Here is a 15,993-nt window from a genome sequence, read left to right as displayed (position 1 = left end):
AGGAATAGTTCACCGTTTTTCCATACTGAGATATGTTCTAACCTGAGCTTAGACGAGTTAATACGTACCTGTCTGGTCTTTGTGTGTGCCCTCAGTCATGCAAAACGACCAAAGATGTTGTTGGCATTTGGCCTCTCCCAATGTATTCCTATAGCTCCAAACGGGGTGAAGTTAGAAGTGACCAAACTCTTCCACGGGCACGCACAAAGATCAGACAGGTACGCATAAACTTGTCTAAGCTCAGGTAAGAACATAACTCAGTATGGAAAAATGGTGAACTATTCCTTTAAGACAACAATAATGCCTTTTATGGCCAGAAGGAGGTGCTGTTTCCCTCATTTTGATGGTTCGCAGCGTCACAAAAGAAGCTTGTTCACTTAATGTAGGGGCGTCACAAATGCGCATACTTTGTACATGTCTGTTTTTTATTCCACATAATTGTGTTATATTATTTCAAACTTGCTTAAAATTGAATCAGGTTTTTTTTTTGCGACACTTCTGTTTTCCCACTTCTTAACTGTTTCCCCACCAAATAAAATGTAGGGCCTCATACAATAAAAACATATCTATATGAAAATGATGTAACGGGTAGCAGTAGAGCAATGCATCCAGTGGTAAATCCTGCTCAGTTTTCAAATGCACATGAGGGCTTGTGTTTCGCGAGGGGAGGGGCCAGGAGAGGATTTACTCTCACTTTGATAGTGACTAGTGACTCTGCTATCTGCATCTGGGACAGTGGAGAAGTGGGATGCCCTGGGGCAGAGCAAAAGCTATTATGAAATGGATATCCCCGCCCATCACTCAAGCATTATACCACCACTGTCTCACCATAACAGATGATGCTTGTCTGGGATTTGGCACCACCACACAGCAGGGGACCAATGGACTACGCCTAGTTGCTTTATTTGGGATCTGAAAATAAATATTTGAGTTACAGAAAGGGAAACTATTTTTTTCTCTGTTGACTCCGAAATGGCATTAATTGACCTTACTAGGAGCTACATTATGTTACTTAGAGGCAGTTTCTTTTAATCTGGGACACTTGAGCTTTGACTTCTGGATGTTTTGACATATTTTTGGGAACACACCGCGGGGACAATGCCATACCAGGACGAAGAGTACCCAGGACAGCCACTCTGGCAGTCTGTCCTGCTGTTTTGTTGTAGGGGGATGATTGAGGGCATCATAGTCGTTCTCTTCTTTTGGCTCCTGATACAAGTTCTGTTCACCAAACAGCTTGAAAGTGCGTATGTATGCAGACTATACTTTACCAAATTGTTGCACAAAACAAGAGTAAATAGTGTATAAGCAATGCTAAAAATAACAATGTGGTGCTTTGAGAAACTGGGTAACACAGGCTTGTAAAGCGCAGTGTTAGTCATTATTATCGTTATTGTCACTTCATTACAAAGAGAACCCAACTTTTTGTGCGAGATCACAGTTTAATGTGGAAGAAATAACATAAACTCAGGCACATTTAGATTGTATAAAATAAATAAGGTTAAATTGACTCATAACTACTAAATGGAATAGTACCAATGCTATGCTACTGCTATGACTGTTTCCATAACTGTCCAAATACAGGAATTACTACTAAAACTCTATTTATACTTCACTATTACGACTACACTAAAATGTACTAATATAGAATGCATTATAAAAATGTCTGGTGGATTTATAACTATGTCTAGTCATTTTACAGAACTAGTTATTTCAAAAATGTAAAATCAACAAAGACAAAGGAACTAAAATAACTTGCTGTTAACACTGTCCTCTTACGGTCTTCTTTTATGTGCCCTCAGTTCATCTCCAAGTGCTGCTGCTGGTCGGCCTGGTAATCTTCTGCCTCTGCTTGCTACTGGGCTGTTTCATTTGCTGGAGGAAAAGCCATTTCTATCCATCTGAGGATAAAGAATCTGGTACATCCCGACCAATGCCCTCTGATCCCGTGAACTTTAGCACCAGCCCTCCTCTGGCCCCTCTTCCTCCTTCTCCAGCGGTGACTGTGAACTCCAGGCAGCACTACGAACAACTTGACGGGGACATTTTGGAGTACCCATCCACCTTCAACAGCCCTGGTCCATCAGAGAGAGAATTCAAGGAGCATCCACGGACTTATTTTTCATTACGACGCCTCAGCATGCCACAGCCGTCATCCCCCACTTATAAACCTCTAAATTCCAGCCACACTTCGCTGCCTGTGTTCCCCAAATTCCTGTCCAAAACGTGCAGAGCAGGGCAAAGACGCTGCACAGTGACTGGGGATGGCATCTACAACGAGCACAGCAGGCTAACCAGTCCTGGGTCAGCCTCTCCATCAATGCCGGAGGAGCCTATCCCACTCTCGCCTCTAGCTTACGGCTCAGTATCACCAAAGCCATGCCTGCACTTCACCATCGCCTTCTCCTTGGAGCAACAAGCCTTGATAGCCACCATCTTGCGCGTTACCGGGACGTCCCATAAGCTAGAAGATATGTCCATACATGGAAGTCTACCTCCGTTGTACCCCTGTCCCATCCAGGCATCAGCACACAGCAGCCTAGGCCTAGAACCACACATACTGACGCTGCTGTTGAAGGTGAACTCTGCGAAGGAGCTCAAGCAGTGTGTCCTGAGAATAGCTGTCTACATTCGGGACAGTCCCAGGGAAGGCCGCAATGTCCTGGGTGAGCTAGAGGTGGAGTGTGCAGGACGGGACTGGCGAAATGACCAACTGTTTTACTTGACAAAAGAGCTCAATCAAAATAAGCTATAAGCTGCGACACCCACTTGAAAATTCATGGTTTTACGTGTTAAAATCTTATATAATTCTGAACTACTGCTAACAATACAAGACAACCTCATCACATGGCTGAGATTTCTGTTGACCTTTTGCACTTTCACCTCTGCTGCCCCATATTCACTCCACTTCAGCATCCTCCAACGGGCCACTGCACACTATACACCTCCAAATAAATAACCAATACACTTCCTGATCACCAGGTATAATACACTGATACACTGACATTACGCTTTAGTAATTGGGATATTATTGTGGACATTTTTGCGGTTAGAACTTGTGCCTGTCCCAAGCAACATTCACATTTGCTTTTAATGTGGGGATTAGTCGATGTCTTACAGGAGCCGAATGCCACTGGAGATGATCCCTTTTTTTTTAATGACATTGTGCGGTAATCCTTCACGATTCACAATCCTCAGGAAATGCTTCAATCTCCTCTGCTTCTCGGAGCTGACAGATGTAATCTTTGTTTGCATTAGCCGCTCATAGCATCACTTTGTAAACAGATGACAAACCCATACCACGTGATTATCATCTGTTTATGGACAGAATGATTGGATGAGCCATGAATCTACTTTGAATATCTGTACATAAAAAGGTACTTTGTTATGACTGTACTGTTTTAAATAGCTGGGGGAAAACAGTGGCGATATGAAAGATCAGGAAATAACTGTAACATGTGTCTAACTGATTTTTTTTTACAGTTGTGGACAGGATTCTGTTTCCATATTAGGAATTGTGATCATACCAAACCTGACACGTGCGAGGGCCATTGCTGCAGTTTGCAGTTTTAACTGAAAAATATCTGTCTGTTACAGAATGACACAGAGGCAGGTTTCAGTCTCACAAAAGAGATATGAGCAATGAATACAAACTAATTTCATACTGCATCAAATCAGTCAGATGTCTATTTACCCAGCAATTACACCTTTTTAATGGAGTTTATGGTGTGTTACAACTACTGCAAACAAATACATGTGTAGCATAATGTTACTGCTATGTCATCAAACATGACAAATACATTCACATCAGAACAATTAAAGCACTTTTATCTCAGGTATCTCTAAAATGTATTTAATTCATGCATCTATAAGGCAGATATAGCAGGTTTTTGTGGAGACAAAATAGTTATGAAATCACTTAGCAAAAACAGCGTTTTAACTGATGAAGCTTTTAAAGCAGGAAGTTCATATGTTTGATTAATCCACTTCATCTTCATCGGGGCTACAAATATCAACCATCTCAACGTGAAATATCCCATCAGGGCAAAGCAGAGGCCAGGTCTTCTGCAGCTTACTTACATCAGTGCAACTCTGGGGGAGTTGCTCAGCCAAAACATCAAGGCCCTTGATTGTCGGTAGGCCTTTAGTTCTTAACATGTCTGGTTCTGAAAATAAAGTAGACAAAACAATGTTTTAAAATGGGCTAAATCATTTTGTTAAATTAAACTAGAAAGTGAAAGGGAAAAACAGCAGAGAAAACTACTACTGCAAGCCCACATAAATTCACAAAAGGATTTAGGCCACACAGAGTGCTACATCTACTACTGCATGTAGGTTCACCTTGAGGCTCACAGTACTGTGCCTCATAACCGCTGATCTTCTCTCTCAGTGTTAACAGCTGGAGACAAACATGAACATGAGATCTGATCAGGAACAGGGGACTGCTTTACCAGAGCAAAACACAAGATCATGATTCAATTCAAAAGTGCTTTCTGCCTATCTCATCTCTGATCCTGTAAAGAAATAATTTGATCTTCATTCCAATACGGCTCAAAAGTAAAACATAATTTTAAGGACAACTATCAATGCAGCTGTGTTACAGTTCACAGAAATGTGCATGTTTTGGGTGAGTAGGAGAATCTAAACTGAATCTAAACAGAATTGCTGTATCTCTGTAACTTAAAACGTGATGGTTTAGGCAGAAGGCTAGCCATGGATAGAGAGCGATTACTTGTAGATTTCCACTGAGGAACTTAAACTACAACTGAGTATAGCCTTCATTAAACCATAAACTCCTTAAACAAATAACTGTCACACTGAAATAAATAACTATTTTATGGATAACATACATTCACAAGCCTTCCTGAAAAGCCTGAGTATCTCTTTTCATCCATGGCTCTGATGTGTCCCCGCTGAATGTTCGACTCCTCTGTTTCAAATCGGATTATTATCGGAGCAGAAAGAGTCACATGTGAGCTTAATGCTGAACATACAATGTGCCTGGTCACACCCCCCTGTGTCTGTGGGCCTTTTGATTAAAGCACAAGCCGGGATTAGGACCGTCTGCACATATGTGTTAATGCATGTGTCTCATTTATATGACACAATGATGCCAGTCATTATATTCATTTGTATTGCCAGCGTTATCAAATGTCCTTGCAATGAGAGTAATAGGGAAATGTCAGTAAATCTGTAACCTAAAGGGATTTATACCGATTTAGTCATTTCGCTAACATCCTCTTGTCTGTGTATTATAGCAATAAAGCTAGATGTGGGAACCTCTGTACTAGACAACATGGATTACCCTCTTTCTTATTCACTTTTGACCCGAACAATTACACAAGGCCTGCACTTCTACAGATGGCTCAGTGTTTGTGCCATCGCTAATTCCGTCACTAGAAATGCCACTGACCTTTTCCGCATCTTGGTCTTCATCCCCAGGCTCCTCCTCCTCAAACACTGGCATCAAACCTGCGCCCTGGTGCCAGATCCATCTGTCATGCAGTGGACCCTGATTACACATAATAAAGCAAGTTAAATCTATCATACACTATACATTTACCAAACATACATTTGTAATTGGCAAAGAAACGTCCTACCCTTGTGCCTCTTGGCATTTGAACCCAGTCTTGAGTTGATCCATCCTCAGGCCTCACCAGATCATCGTCCTCTTTCTCTTTAAATAGTCTTTTCAACTTTGAACACAAGGGTGGATAAAAAAAGAAATAGCTAATACAAGGCAATTTGATATTCATCTTAATATTCTTCCCGCAAACACAACAAATATTGAATACTGAATATACAGTGTGAACATATCAAAGCAAGTGTTTGTTTGGGAAATCCCTTCATTTGTGATGGCACCTGCTCATTGACCAGCCTCCGTTGCTGCTCAGTGTCAGTTTCCACTCCTCTCCTGTCTTCAGCAGATGGCCCGTTATCTTTAACCTGTTAGGGAAGCCACTTATTAAAATAAAATGTACATATTATTATTTTTTCTTTACCAGGGACTGTTGTTGGTGTTTTTGCTCTGCGTCTATTTTCTCCTGTTTGCTCTCTGAAACAAAATAGGAAAGGTTGCCGAAAAATCAAAATGTAAATGCATTAAATTGATCTTCTCCCCCAAGACAAACCTCCCAGCTCAACCTTCAACGACTCAACAATCAGTGCATCTATAGAGCTCTCGTCCTCACATTCAGCACTTTGTTTCACCAGCTGTGGAACAAAACAAAAAACAAGACAAGAGATTTTAGCTTAATGAAAATACTTCCTATTGTGCCCACAGCACATCCTAAGCTCTACAGCAGAAATCCTTTCATAATTCAGTGATTGAGAGAAGATATATTAATAAATATATAAATAGCACATAGACTAAATCACCTATCTATTCTACTTCATAAATAGTAAATGTTTATTATATATGGAACTGATGAAGCCTGCATTACCTGTTCACTCTGAGTGTTCTGAGAGACTAAATGAAACGCTGGCGATAAAAGACAGGAGCTGAAAACAGAAGAGCTACAGAACATTAGTTTTTCAGTTGTTGACAACAATGTATTCCACATCTTTCTGCAGTTACTCTGTCAGAGTGTCCTTGTCCTGAGTTTGGACAATGTCGCCTCCTGGAAAAAGAACAATAAAGTGCTTTAGTGCCCCCTGGTGTCATATTCACATCATTTCAAAAGAAAGTTACCGTCTCTCTTTTTGTTCAGTAGTGCTTGACTTCTGATTTTCACAAGCTCCAATTCTTGTTTACACGCATCAAGCTCGAGCCTGAGCAATGCTTCGGACTCACTCTGCACTCAAAATAAAAAAAGTTAAAGGAAAGACTTTAATATATTGACTTTGATATGTGCTTACTTTGTTTTTCTTCCTCAACTCATCGAGCTTTGCTTCTGTACACTGTAATTCCAAAGCTGCCTTTTGCCATTTCTCTGTCCAATGGGACACCACAGTCTGTAGCTTCTCGATGTGCTGAGCTTTTACTGTTTCGGCTCTATGATGTTTATCCTCCAACAATTTCAGCTGCCGCTCCTTTTCCAAGACTTCAGTCTCCAAAAATAAACAGCGCTCCTGCTGTCTCTGGTTTTCCAATTTCAAAGATCCTGAAGACGCTCTAACAAAAGATACAATACATTAGACAATTATTCTTTCTTCTACAAGGATTTGATAATTATTATAATTCATGTCATTGATTTAGAAAAAAGGAAGAAACACTATAAATACACACTTGACGCGCATGTGATTTAAATGTAAATTCTCTTTGTACAATGTTTTGCCAAAATGCTTCATTTAGTAAATTTCCAACTTTCAAGATCAAGTCAAAATACAGTAGATGGGACCACTTTTACTCAGTACTGCAGCATTACTGTTCTTGTTTTGCATATGTATTGTGTCTCACCTGAGTTGCATTAATTGTCCCCTTAGTTCCTCCATACTTTCTTGTTCACCTTCCTGAATTTTGCAAATAAATTCTGCACATTTCATCTCTAAATCTATTATCTGTTGTTCCTTCGTGGCCTTTTCCGCCGTCAGCTCTTTAAGTTGTACCTGGGACTCCTTTAGGGTTTGCTTCATCGTGTCCTGCTCATTTGTCAGTTCCTGATTTGACTGTCGTGAAAACATTACATCAATGCTTTTACAATGGTGTGAGGTGATAAATGTTTTCCCAAATAGCTGTACATTTTTCAACCTGTTTCAAAGCGGCTACTTGTTGCTTTAAAAAGGCTGTTTCCTCTGCATCTGTTTGAGTGGCATTCAGACCCTTCAGCTGTTCACAACCCTCAGTACTTTGAGCATTTTTCTCCAACTGAAGTTTCAGTAAATGAGCCTTCTCCTGCAGATCTGCTCTCTCCTGTAAAATGAACAAACAATGATCACAGTAATTACAAAGGGAAAGTTTAAGTAAGCAATTCGACTTCTAACTGTGTTTGGATGATGTGCCCAGAAAAACAGACCTACAGACCTATAATACACAAGTGACAGTGGCTCATTTTTGAGAGCATTTATCCACAGAGTCAAAGGTCGCCAGTTCAATCCCAATGTGACAATAATAGAAGCTTACAACTTCTTAATATGGAGAGTAGTATAATGTATAATTGTCCACTGTAGTGCTTTGTCATTATACTATAATTACTTCAAACTTTATGTATATAGGAGTGACATACACCTCTGTGTCCTGAAATATCACATGTAAGCAATAAGCTAAATCTGATTTTACACCTGAACCAAGTCATCTTTGTCATGCAGAGCAGCGGAAAGTTTTGTCATCAGAACTTGCATAGTGTCCTCGAGCTTTAACACTTGGGTTGACAGTGTCGCCTTTTCCTAAAACACAACATGTTTAAATGAATCGCAAAGTATATCAATTTTATAATATATCCCACTGTACGGACCAGGCATGCTTGGCTGATCTTGTTGTTGGCTTCCCTCAACTGATCCTGCAGCTCAGACTGGTTTTGAATAGTCTCTGTCAGCTTCTGCTTCAGCTCTGCTGTTTGACTCAGCTGTGTCTTCTGGGCCTGTTCATTCAGACATATAACATGAACATTTGATTGGAATACAGTAATGTAGGATGTTGAACAACTCATAATTTAATTTTCAGACCTGTGTAGCAGCGTGCAGTTTCTGTAGTGTTTGTTTACATTCTCCTTCTTGTCTTTTGGCTCTTAATTCAGCGTCTATGAGGGCATGCTTTAACTTGAACAACTCTGCGTCAGAACTGTGTCCCTCCTAAGCAAATGCAGAAAAATAAATCCCTGAGAGAAGATATTGTAGTACTCTACTTCTAAAGTCAATAAAAAAAACATTGTATGTTGATTAATCACTGTATATAAAATGTGATATCAAAATATGGTGCAAAACTATATCAAAAGATAACCATTGGCTTCATATTGAGCAGGTCAGCACTGCTCAGTCTGGTGTCTGTCCTGAGGAGATCCATGTGAGAGTCCATCTTCTCGTGGGCCTCCAGAAGCCACTGCATCACTCCTGTCTGCCTGAAGGGACTCTGAACCCGTCCTGTGCGCAGACTCGATGAAGGCGATGGAGAGAAGGATCGTGGAGATACATTTGGAGGCAGATGAGACAGTGACTGCCACTTCCTCAGGCCTGGATCACTTTGTCTGTAACTGCCGGAGCCTAAAGTTGAGCTAAAACACCATAACACTTTGATAAGAACAGTATGACCAACTGCTTCATATGTAACCACATAGGCAACTAACTGTGAGGTATTCTGAAAACTACAGCGACAAGTGCCCAAAGGCTAGTCTATGTATTCTCACAATAATTATTTTTTTCCCCCAGCGTAGACATCACAACTTTTCATACCAATCTGCTCAACACCATACAGCCCAATTACATTTGGTTTCCAACACATCAACCTGTCAATGTACTTTGCAGTATATACACCACATATTTCAATTAATGGACTCTCACCTTGTGTTGACTTTGGACATATATTCTGATCCAGAGACAGAAGCCATACCACACCACGCCGAAGACTATGAAATAAACCAAATATAACATATGTCATCCATTTATAAAGCTGATTTGGAGTCTCACCTGTGCTGTGAGATTATTGTCCCACATGTCCATGTCCAACGCAGAGAAAGGACTTGCATTTCTTTCAGGTCTAAACATCGTTGAGCGTCAGGCTACGAATGAGACCCTTTTTCTGTCTGCATATTCCCTCAACAGTCCACTGCCACAGCGAGATATTTTCACACAGAGGTGGCAGTTCGAGGCATGGCCCTATTCTTGGACCATGGTCTGTATTAATATTCCCATTGTTTGTTTCAGTCAGAAACCTGTTTTTTTCTTTCTTCAATATAGAGTCATGGACATGCTCCTCCATAAATCTATTTTATAATACCTTTCTTTGGACAAAATCTTTTCTAGTTCACTGGAGACACTCACAGCTTGTAAACACTGCTTTAATTGCAGTGTACAGTTCTTGAGGTGGTGTCCATGGAGATCTCTCTCTGACTCTGTACACAGGGAGGGCATTGTTGGGCGGGTGTGTGTCTCATCTTTGGGATAGTATCCACATTATATCACTCCTCTGCTGACTGGCTTGTTAAGTCATCTTGAAGTTTATTAGCAAGTTAACGTTAATAGCTATTATGATGCTTGGTTAAACTGACTCAAAACTCTGACTAAAGTAATGCATTTATGAACGCTCTTATTATCTCACTTCACTGACAAAAAGTAGCCCAATCTAATTTTAATTTTTCTCGATATATAAAATGTATATCAGTCATGGTTGCTAAGTTAAAATTCTCTCAAATTTACTTCAGAAATACCTGTAAAGATGAACAAAAGTGGAATTGTTGATGTTTGCATGTTTTTCAACCACGGTGACGCCATATGAATTTCCAGAGACTCTTATTTTGAATAAATGGCAACCGGATATTGTCTAAATCAACGCCGGAAGTTGCTATCTAGACTTTAGCTTTAGCATACGAAGCTAGGAGAAACTGATGTTTGGCAGAGATTAACATTTGTAAATCATACTTGAATAATTTGATAGTAGTCAAAGAGAGCCTTTATTATCTTTGCTAAGAAAACGTTCAGCACTTACGGAACAGCCAGTATTTGATGATTAAGGTATGTATACAGCCGAAGCTAATGCTAAACACACTTAGCACAACTAATTGCTCAAGCTGTTTATTGTTTTTGCATAGAAACCTGCTTTTTAATGATAGTGGGTTGGCTTAAAGTTGTTAATATTTTCACATTATGTCGTTAAATGCATCGTAGTATTTAATTATTTTTTATTTTATTTCAGAAATGGCAGCGGATTGGTTGGGTAGTTTTGTGTCTATTAACTGCGGACCAACTTTGGGAGTTTACCAAGGAGAAGTGTCATCTGTGGACCAGACCTGTCAAACCATTTCATTGAGGCAGCCTTTCCACAACGGGATCAAATGCCCAGTCCCAGAGGTGACGTTCAGGTAAGTTGGATATAGATTTTGCTACTCGGGCTATTCTTTGTTACCCTATCTAAAATCCTGTCTCTTTGTTTTCCAGCGCCATAGACATAAAGGACCTAAAGATTCTGGATTTTGGGAAAGGCAGTTCAAGAAATGGTACCTCTACAAATAAAAGCACGACTCCAGTTGCTGTGCCAAAGGGTGACCCCAGAACAGTGGAGAAGGTCAACTCACCTCAGCACTTCTCAAAAAGCTATGGAGAGCGTCACTTGGAAGTACCTGGTCAACCAAAGGGATTTCGCAAAAGACACAATTCATGTGAGTGTGGTATTACAACAGCAAATTAATCTCATCAAGCAAGACATGCATTATTGACACACAATTACTATATAAGAATAGAAAAGATTACTAGAGTCATAGCACTTCGCCTAATTGTACAAATTTGCTGTTGTAGTCGTGATCTAAGAGGTTCTGAGGGGATAAGCATGAAAATAAGATGGATATCAAACTACTTTCACTTATTTATTGCAAGTTGGGTTTTAATTGTGCATTTTTCTCCCATCAGGGTCATCCAGTAGTCGAGGGGTAAATCAAGTCACGCCAAAGAAGAACGGAGTAAAAAATGGTGGCGGCCAAATGAAGCAGAGGGATGACGAGTGTTTTGGGGATGCTATGGATGACGGCCTCGAGGCAGACTTTGACTTTGAGGGAAATCTGGCACTTTTCGACAAAGCTGCAGTTTTCTCCGAGATAGACATTTCAGAGCGCCGTAACGGAGCAAGGTCACGTGGAACGCCCCAAGACCAGACACCTACACGATATCGCCATGATGAAAACATTCTGGAGGCCAAACCTATTGTGTACAGACAAATAGCGGTGCCTCAGCCGGGGGACAAGGAGTACTGCACTGGTGAGTGTTGTTTGGTCCATAAGTGGAGTGAACAATAAAAAAAACAAGAGAATAATATGTAATAATATGTTGTTGTTGTTGTTTTTTTACAGATTCAGGACTCGTGGTCCCAAGTATATCCTACGAACTGCAGAAGCGGCTGTTGACAGTTGCTGAGAGATATGGTCTCACACTAGACAGAAGACTGGAGATGACGGGTGTCTGTGCAAGTCAAATGGCACTTACATTGCTAGGGGGACCCAACAGGTAAAAAACTGATCCTAATCAATACACTATTTAAACAAAACCTTATTCTTTGATATCTTTTATGCATTATGTTAATTTGTCTGCCATTGTTTTGGTTGTAATCAATTATAATGATAGTCAGCTACGTGAAAAGCTCTGTTTTGATATCTACTCACTGTAACCGATTATTAACAAATGCTTACTGATTTCAGGTTTACTCCAAAAAATCTCCACCAGCGCCCAACAGTGGCTGTACTTTGTGGCCCACACGTTCAGGGGGCTCAGGGCATCAGCTGCGGACGACACTTGGCCAATCATGAAGTTGAAGTTATCCTGTTTCTGCCTAATTTTGTCAAAATGCTTGATTGTGTGACCAGTGAGCTGACACTCTTCACCAAGACGGGAGGCAAACAGGTGTCAAATGTCAAAGGTACATGTTTAATTTCTGACACTTGGGATATGTAGAAAGAAGTGGAGTAAATTTACAGAGTATTGCAGAATAAGTTGCCCCATTCTTTTATTTTTTCTACAATAAGGCCATTCCATGAGTCAGGCCAGCCATGACCCTGGTGCTGTTGACAATCATTAATCCAAGTGTAACCCATGTTTATTCTCACATCACAGATCTTCCAGACACACCAGTGGACCTAATCATTAACTGTCTGGACTGCCATGAAAACACATTCCTGATGGATCAGCCTTGGTACAGAGCAGCTGCAGATTGGGCCAACCAGAACCGAGCTCCGGTCCTCAGCTTAGACCCTCCAGTGAGTGGGCAGTGCCAAGCAGTGGAGGCCAAATGGTCTCTTTGTCTCTGCCTGCCCTTCTCTCTGGCTGACAGCGCTGGAAGAGTTTATCTGTGTGACATAGGTATACCTCGACAGGTATTCCAGGAAGTGGGGATAAAATACCATTCTCCATTTGGCTGCAAGTTCGTCATCCCACTGCACTCTGCGTAATGGGACCAGGCGCTTGACAAGATGAATGATTTATTGACTTTTTGGGTTTTGGAGCCTTATCTTCCATTTCTGCCTGTTTGAAAGTCAATCTGTTACACTTCAAACTACGTATTTGTAACAATTCCATGATACGGAAGAAAACGTGTACCCTACAAGATCTGGTGTTAAAGAAAGATTTTTGATGGTCAAAAAATATCAGTCATTATTATGTTGATACTATTTCGTGATCTATTGATCTTAAAGACATAGATTCGCATGACTGTATCAATAGACAATCTGTTAATAAGTAAGATCTAAAAATTATATTTTGAGTTCGAGGCCAAAAATGTGATAATCGCGCATCCTGCCATACTTTGTAAACTTTGTTTTGTGAATTACGCATTTCCATTTGCGCCACTGTGAAGAGGTGCATGTGAACAGTACCACACTTTCAGGCAGCTGCTTGCGAATATTGGTATTGAGATTTTCTATTGTTTCTTTGGCTGCTAGAACAAGGGCTCTATGACTGACACTAGTCATGTAATTATGGCAGTGCAAATCATTTATTTTTTTTACTTGCAGCATAAACCTCTTGGCAGTTTGTTTCATTGAGGAAAGTATAGTTTTGTAATTCAAATGGATCAAAGATGTTGATTAAATCTTTATCTAATTCAATATAATAATGCAGAATTGAACTGGGCCTCGAAATCAAAAATTATGCTGTCTACTTACAGTTGCTTCTGGTATGGCCCTCCCTAGGAAATGTCTCTTAAGTGTTGATGTCAGAAGCTGATTGTAATGTAACTGTTGCTGCTTTTAGGGCCCTTGTAGGAGTTGGGGGAGTCGGACCATGTTTGTTTATGTGTTCAGGATGTTAAAACGCACTTATTGCAGACTGGGTTACTGAGTGGGTAATTGCAAGTATTTGCTGAAGAGGCACAGTATAAATAAAACGTAGCTTCCACTCAAGTTGGAAATATCTCAGGTGGATATGAATGATAGTGGTTGGATTTCTGTTTGATTACAAGGCATTGGTTTTGTGGAAATTACTGTGAAAAACAAAGGCCTCTTCCTTTTCCAACATTCCTCGGGCTTGATGCGTTTTGTCCCGTCTGTTGAAACAAGTCTGGCTTTGAAACACCAGCAGCCAGCGTCAGTGAACGTGCGTTTTTGTCTTTGGCCGCCAGAGGGGGGTCCAAGCTTCACTAACTTGGCTTTTCTTTATTTCCCTGACTGGGGCTATTTGAATTACTGTTTCTCCACAAAATGTGAACAATGTCTGACCTACGAGATGCTACAATTGGGAAAGGGTGGGGTTCGCTCACAATATAGTTACAGGTTGATTGAGTTTTCAGACTTGCAGAATGTTATTTAAGATCACCGCACTTAAGCCAACGAGACAAACATGAGGTTCATTGTCCAGCGTTGTGTGCAAAACCTCTGCAGTTCTTGTCAACTCTGCAAAAATAAACCAATAAACAACTCAAACAGTCTCTTCTTCAGAAGTCATTTCTTGACGTAAGGGGAAATTGCGTTCTTCTTAAACGTGTATACAGCATGGAAATACAGCCCATACCCTATTTTTAGGCTGGTTTATCATTAACGCGCATGTGCAGTGTAAAACCAAGGTGGGGCAAAAAAAAAAAAAAAAGTTGAATGTTTCTGTCGGCGAAAGCAAGAAGTGGGACAGGCATGAAGTAACTTAGTGAAAGTGGGCTCAATGACGAGGTATGGTTTGATTTCTGAGCACAGTTAACTTAATGAAGAGCGTGACCCTTCTTTTCACCCCCCTGCAATGTTGTGTTTTGAGTTATTATTTTTTGCATTGCAGTTTTTGATGTAGGGCTGCACGAACATCTCTGAGCGCGTTTGGTCTGCGGCTGTTGCGTCACCGGAGATCTTGTACTTCCTTGCTGTTGAACTTTATGGACCTCAGCTGATCGCCCCTGTGTGTGTGTGAATGGACCTTCTTCTGCAGAGTCGCAAATGTGTCTCAAGTCACAGCTGATTTGCTTGAACTCGGCACAACGCTGCGAATAGGTGAGTGAAATACTTCTCTCTTGCTGCAGCCGATCTAAATCCTTGGTAATTCCTGTTCAAACATTGAGATTACTTGGATCATGCATGCTGGGAGCCTTTTATTCGAGAACACAATTGATCAATGTAAACTCTTTTTTTTTTTTTTTTTCTTTTTTTTTTTTTTAAATGGTCATCATCACTGTTTTCTCGAGTGCTCTGCTATTTCCTGATGTGCAACAGCTGTCTGAAGCTGCCCTCTCCACACTGCTTGCCTACTCTTAGTCTATCTTTACATTGTGTGTCTGGCAAAAAACTATGCATGAACATGGTAAACAAACTAAGATTTGCAACTCAATGTAAAATACAAATGCAAACTTAAATTACATGGAGGCATTTACAAAACTGAGGAACTGTATGTGTCTGCATGTCTTCTCAGTTGGACAGTTTAACTTGCCATTCATATAGTGTCAGTTTCAGGAAATAGTTAATCATAAGCGGTGGAAAGGCCCCACTGTACTAGCGCCCAGTACTGAACAAAAGTGGTCTGAAAGCAGTTTTTGTCTTGAGGAACTCGACCCTCTGGGCGAGAAGACGGTCCCCTCAATAACTTGACTAAAAATGAATAGATGAAGCTTGAAAGTGCAGTGACACTGATGTCTGCTGTCCGCTGCTCATGACACACTTTTATTGCACTGTGGCGGGGAATTAGTCAAATCATTTATAGAGGTTTTCAAAGAGTGGGAACTTTGGACGGCAGTATAAAGTAGAACGCGGAATCAAAAATAATATGTTAATTTCACAGGGACATGTAAAATGGGAAGTGCATAGACAATGGACAGTAGCAGCAGCAGGACACTGAAGTATGGAAATTCATGAATCATCACGTAGTATGAGGTTAGTCAGACTTAAAACCAGGCAAAAGGCTCACCCCAAAATGAAAAAGAAAAAAAAAGTCTATTGCAATATCTCC

At 40.5% G+C, this 15,993-nt stretch overlaps 2 protein-coding genes across 2 annotated transcripts; one reads left to right on the top strand and one right to left on the bottom strand.

The window, feature by feature from the left end:
* Window positions 1-3,952: 3,952 nt before the first annotated feature.
* LOC306971725 (uncharacterized protein) lies at window positions 3,953-10,011 on the bottom strand. The gene is made up of 20 exons (XM_079568090.1): window positions 9,916-10,011; window positions 9,562-9,806; window positions 9,436-9,500; window positions 8,879-9,149; window positions 8,605-8,730; window positions 8,394-8,519; window positions 8,221-8,325; window positions 7,691-7,852; window positions 7,400-7,608; window positions 6,859-7,114; window positions 6,692-6,794; window positions 6,578-6,620; window positions 6,444-6,501; window positions 6,132-6,213; window positions 6,003-6,055; window positions 5,863-5,946; window positions 5,601-5,696; window positions 5,414-5,512; window positions 4,342-4,399; window positions 3,953-4,166 (listed from the first exon to the last, which is right to left on the bottom strand). The coding sequence occupies exons 2-20, from the start codon at window positions 9,637-9,639 to the stop codon at window positions 3,979-3,981; spliced, it is 2,262 nt and encodes a 753-aa protein (XP_079424216.1). The 5' UTR covers window positions 9,640-9,806; window positions 9,916-10,011; the 3' UTR covers window positions 3,953-3,978.
* A 425-nt stretch (window positions 10,012-10,436) lies between these two features.
* Window positions 10,437-14,436, top strand: edc3 (enhancer of mRNA decapping 3 homolog). The gene is made up of 7 exons (XM_079568029.1): window positions 10,437-10,605; window positions 10,787-10,952; window positions 11,029-11,249; window positions 11,497-11,841; window positions 11,934-12,087; window positions 12,279-12,496; window positions 12,691-14,436. Exons 2-7 carry the CDS (start codon window positions 10,789-10,791, stop codon window positions 13,023-13,025), a joined length of 1,437 nt encoding a protein of 478 aa, XP_079424155.1. The 5' UTR covers window positions 10,437-10,605; window positions 10,787-10,788; the 3' UTR covers window positions 13,026-14,436.
* Window positions 14,437-15,993: the final 1,557 nt, after the last annotated feature.

The sequence above is a fragment of the Gobius niger genome (assembly GCF_951799975.1).
Source record: "Gobius niger genome assembly, chromosome: 12".
Taxonomy (NCBI): domain Eukaryota; kingdom Metazoa; phylum Chordata; class Actinopteri; order Gobiiformes; family Gobiidae; genus Gobius; species Gobius niger.
The sequence above is the reverse complement of the archived record's forward strand: the minus strand, read 5'-3'. Positions and strand labels throughout refer to the sequence as shown.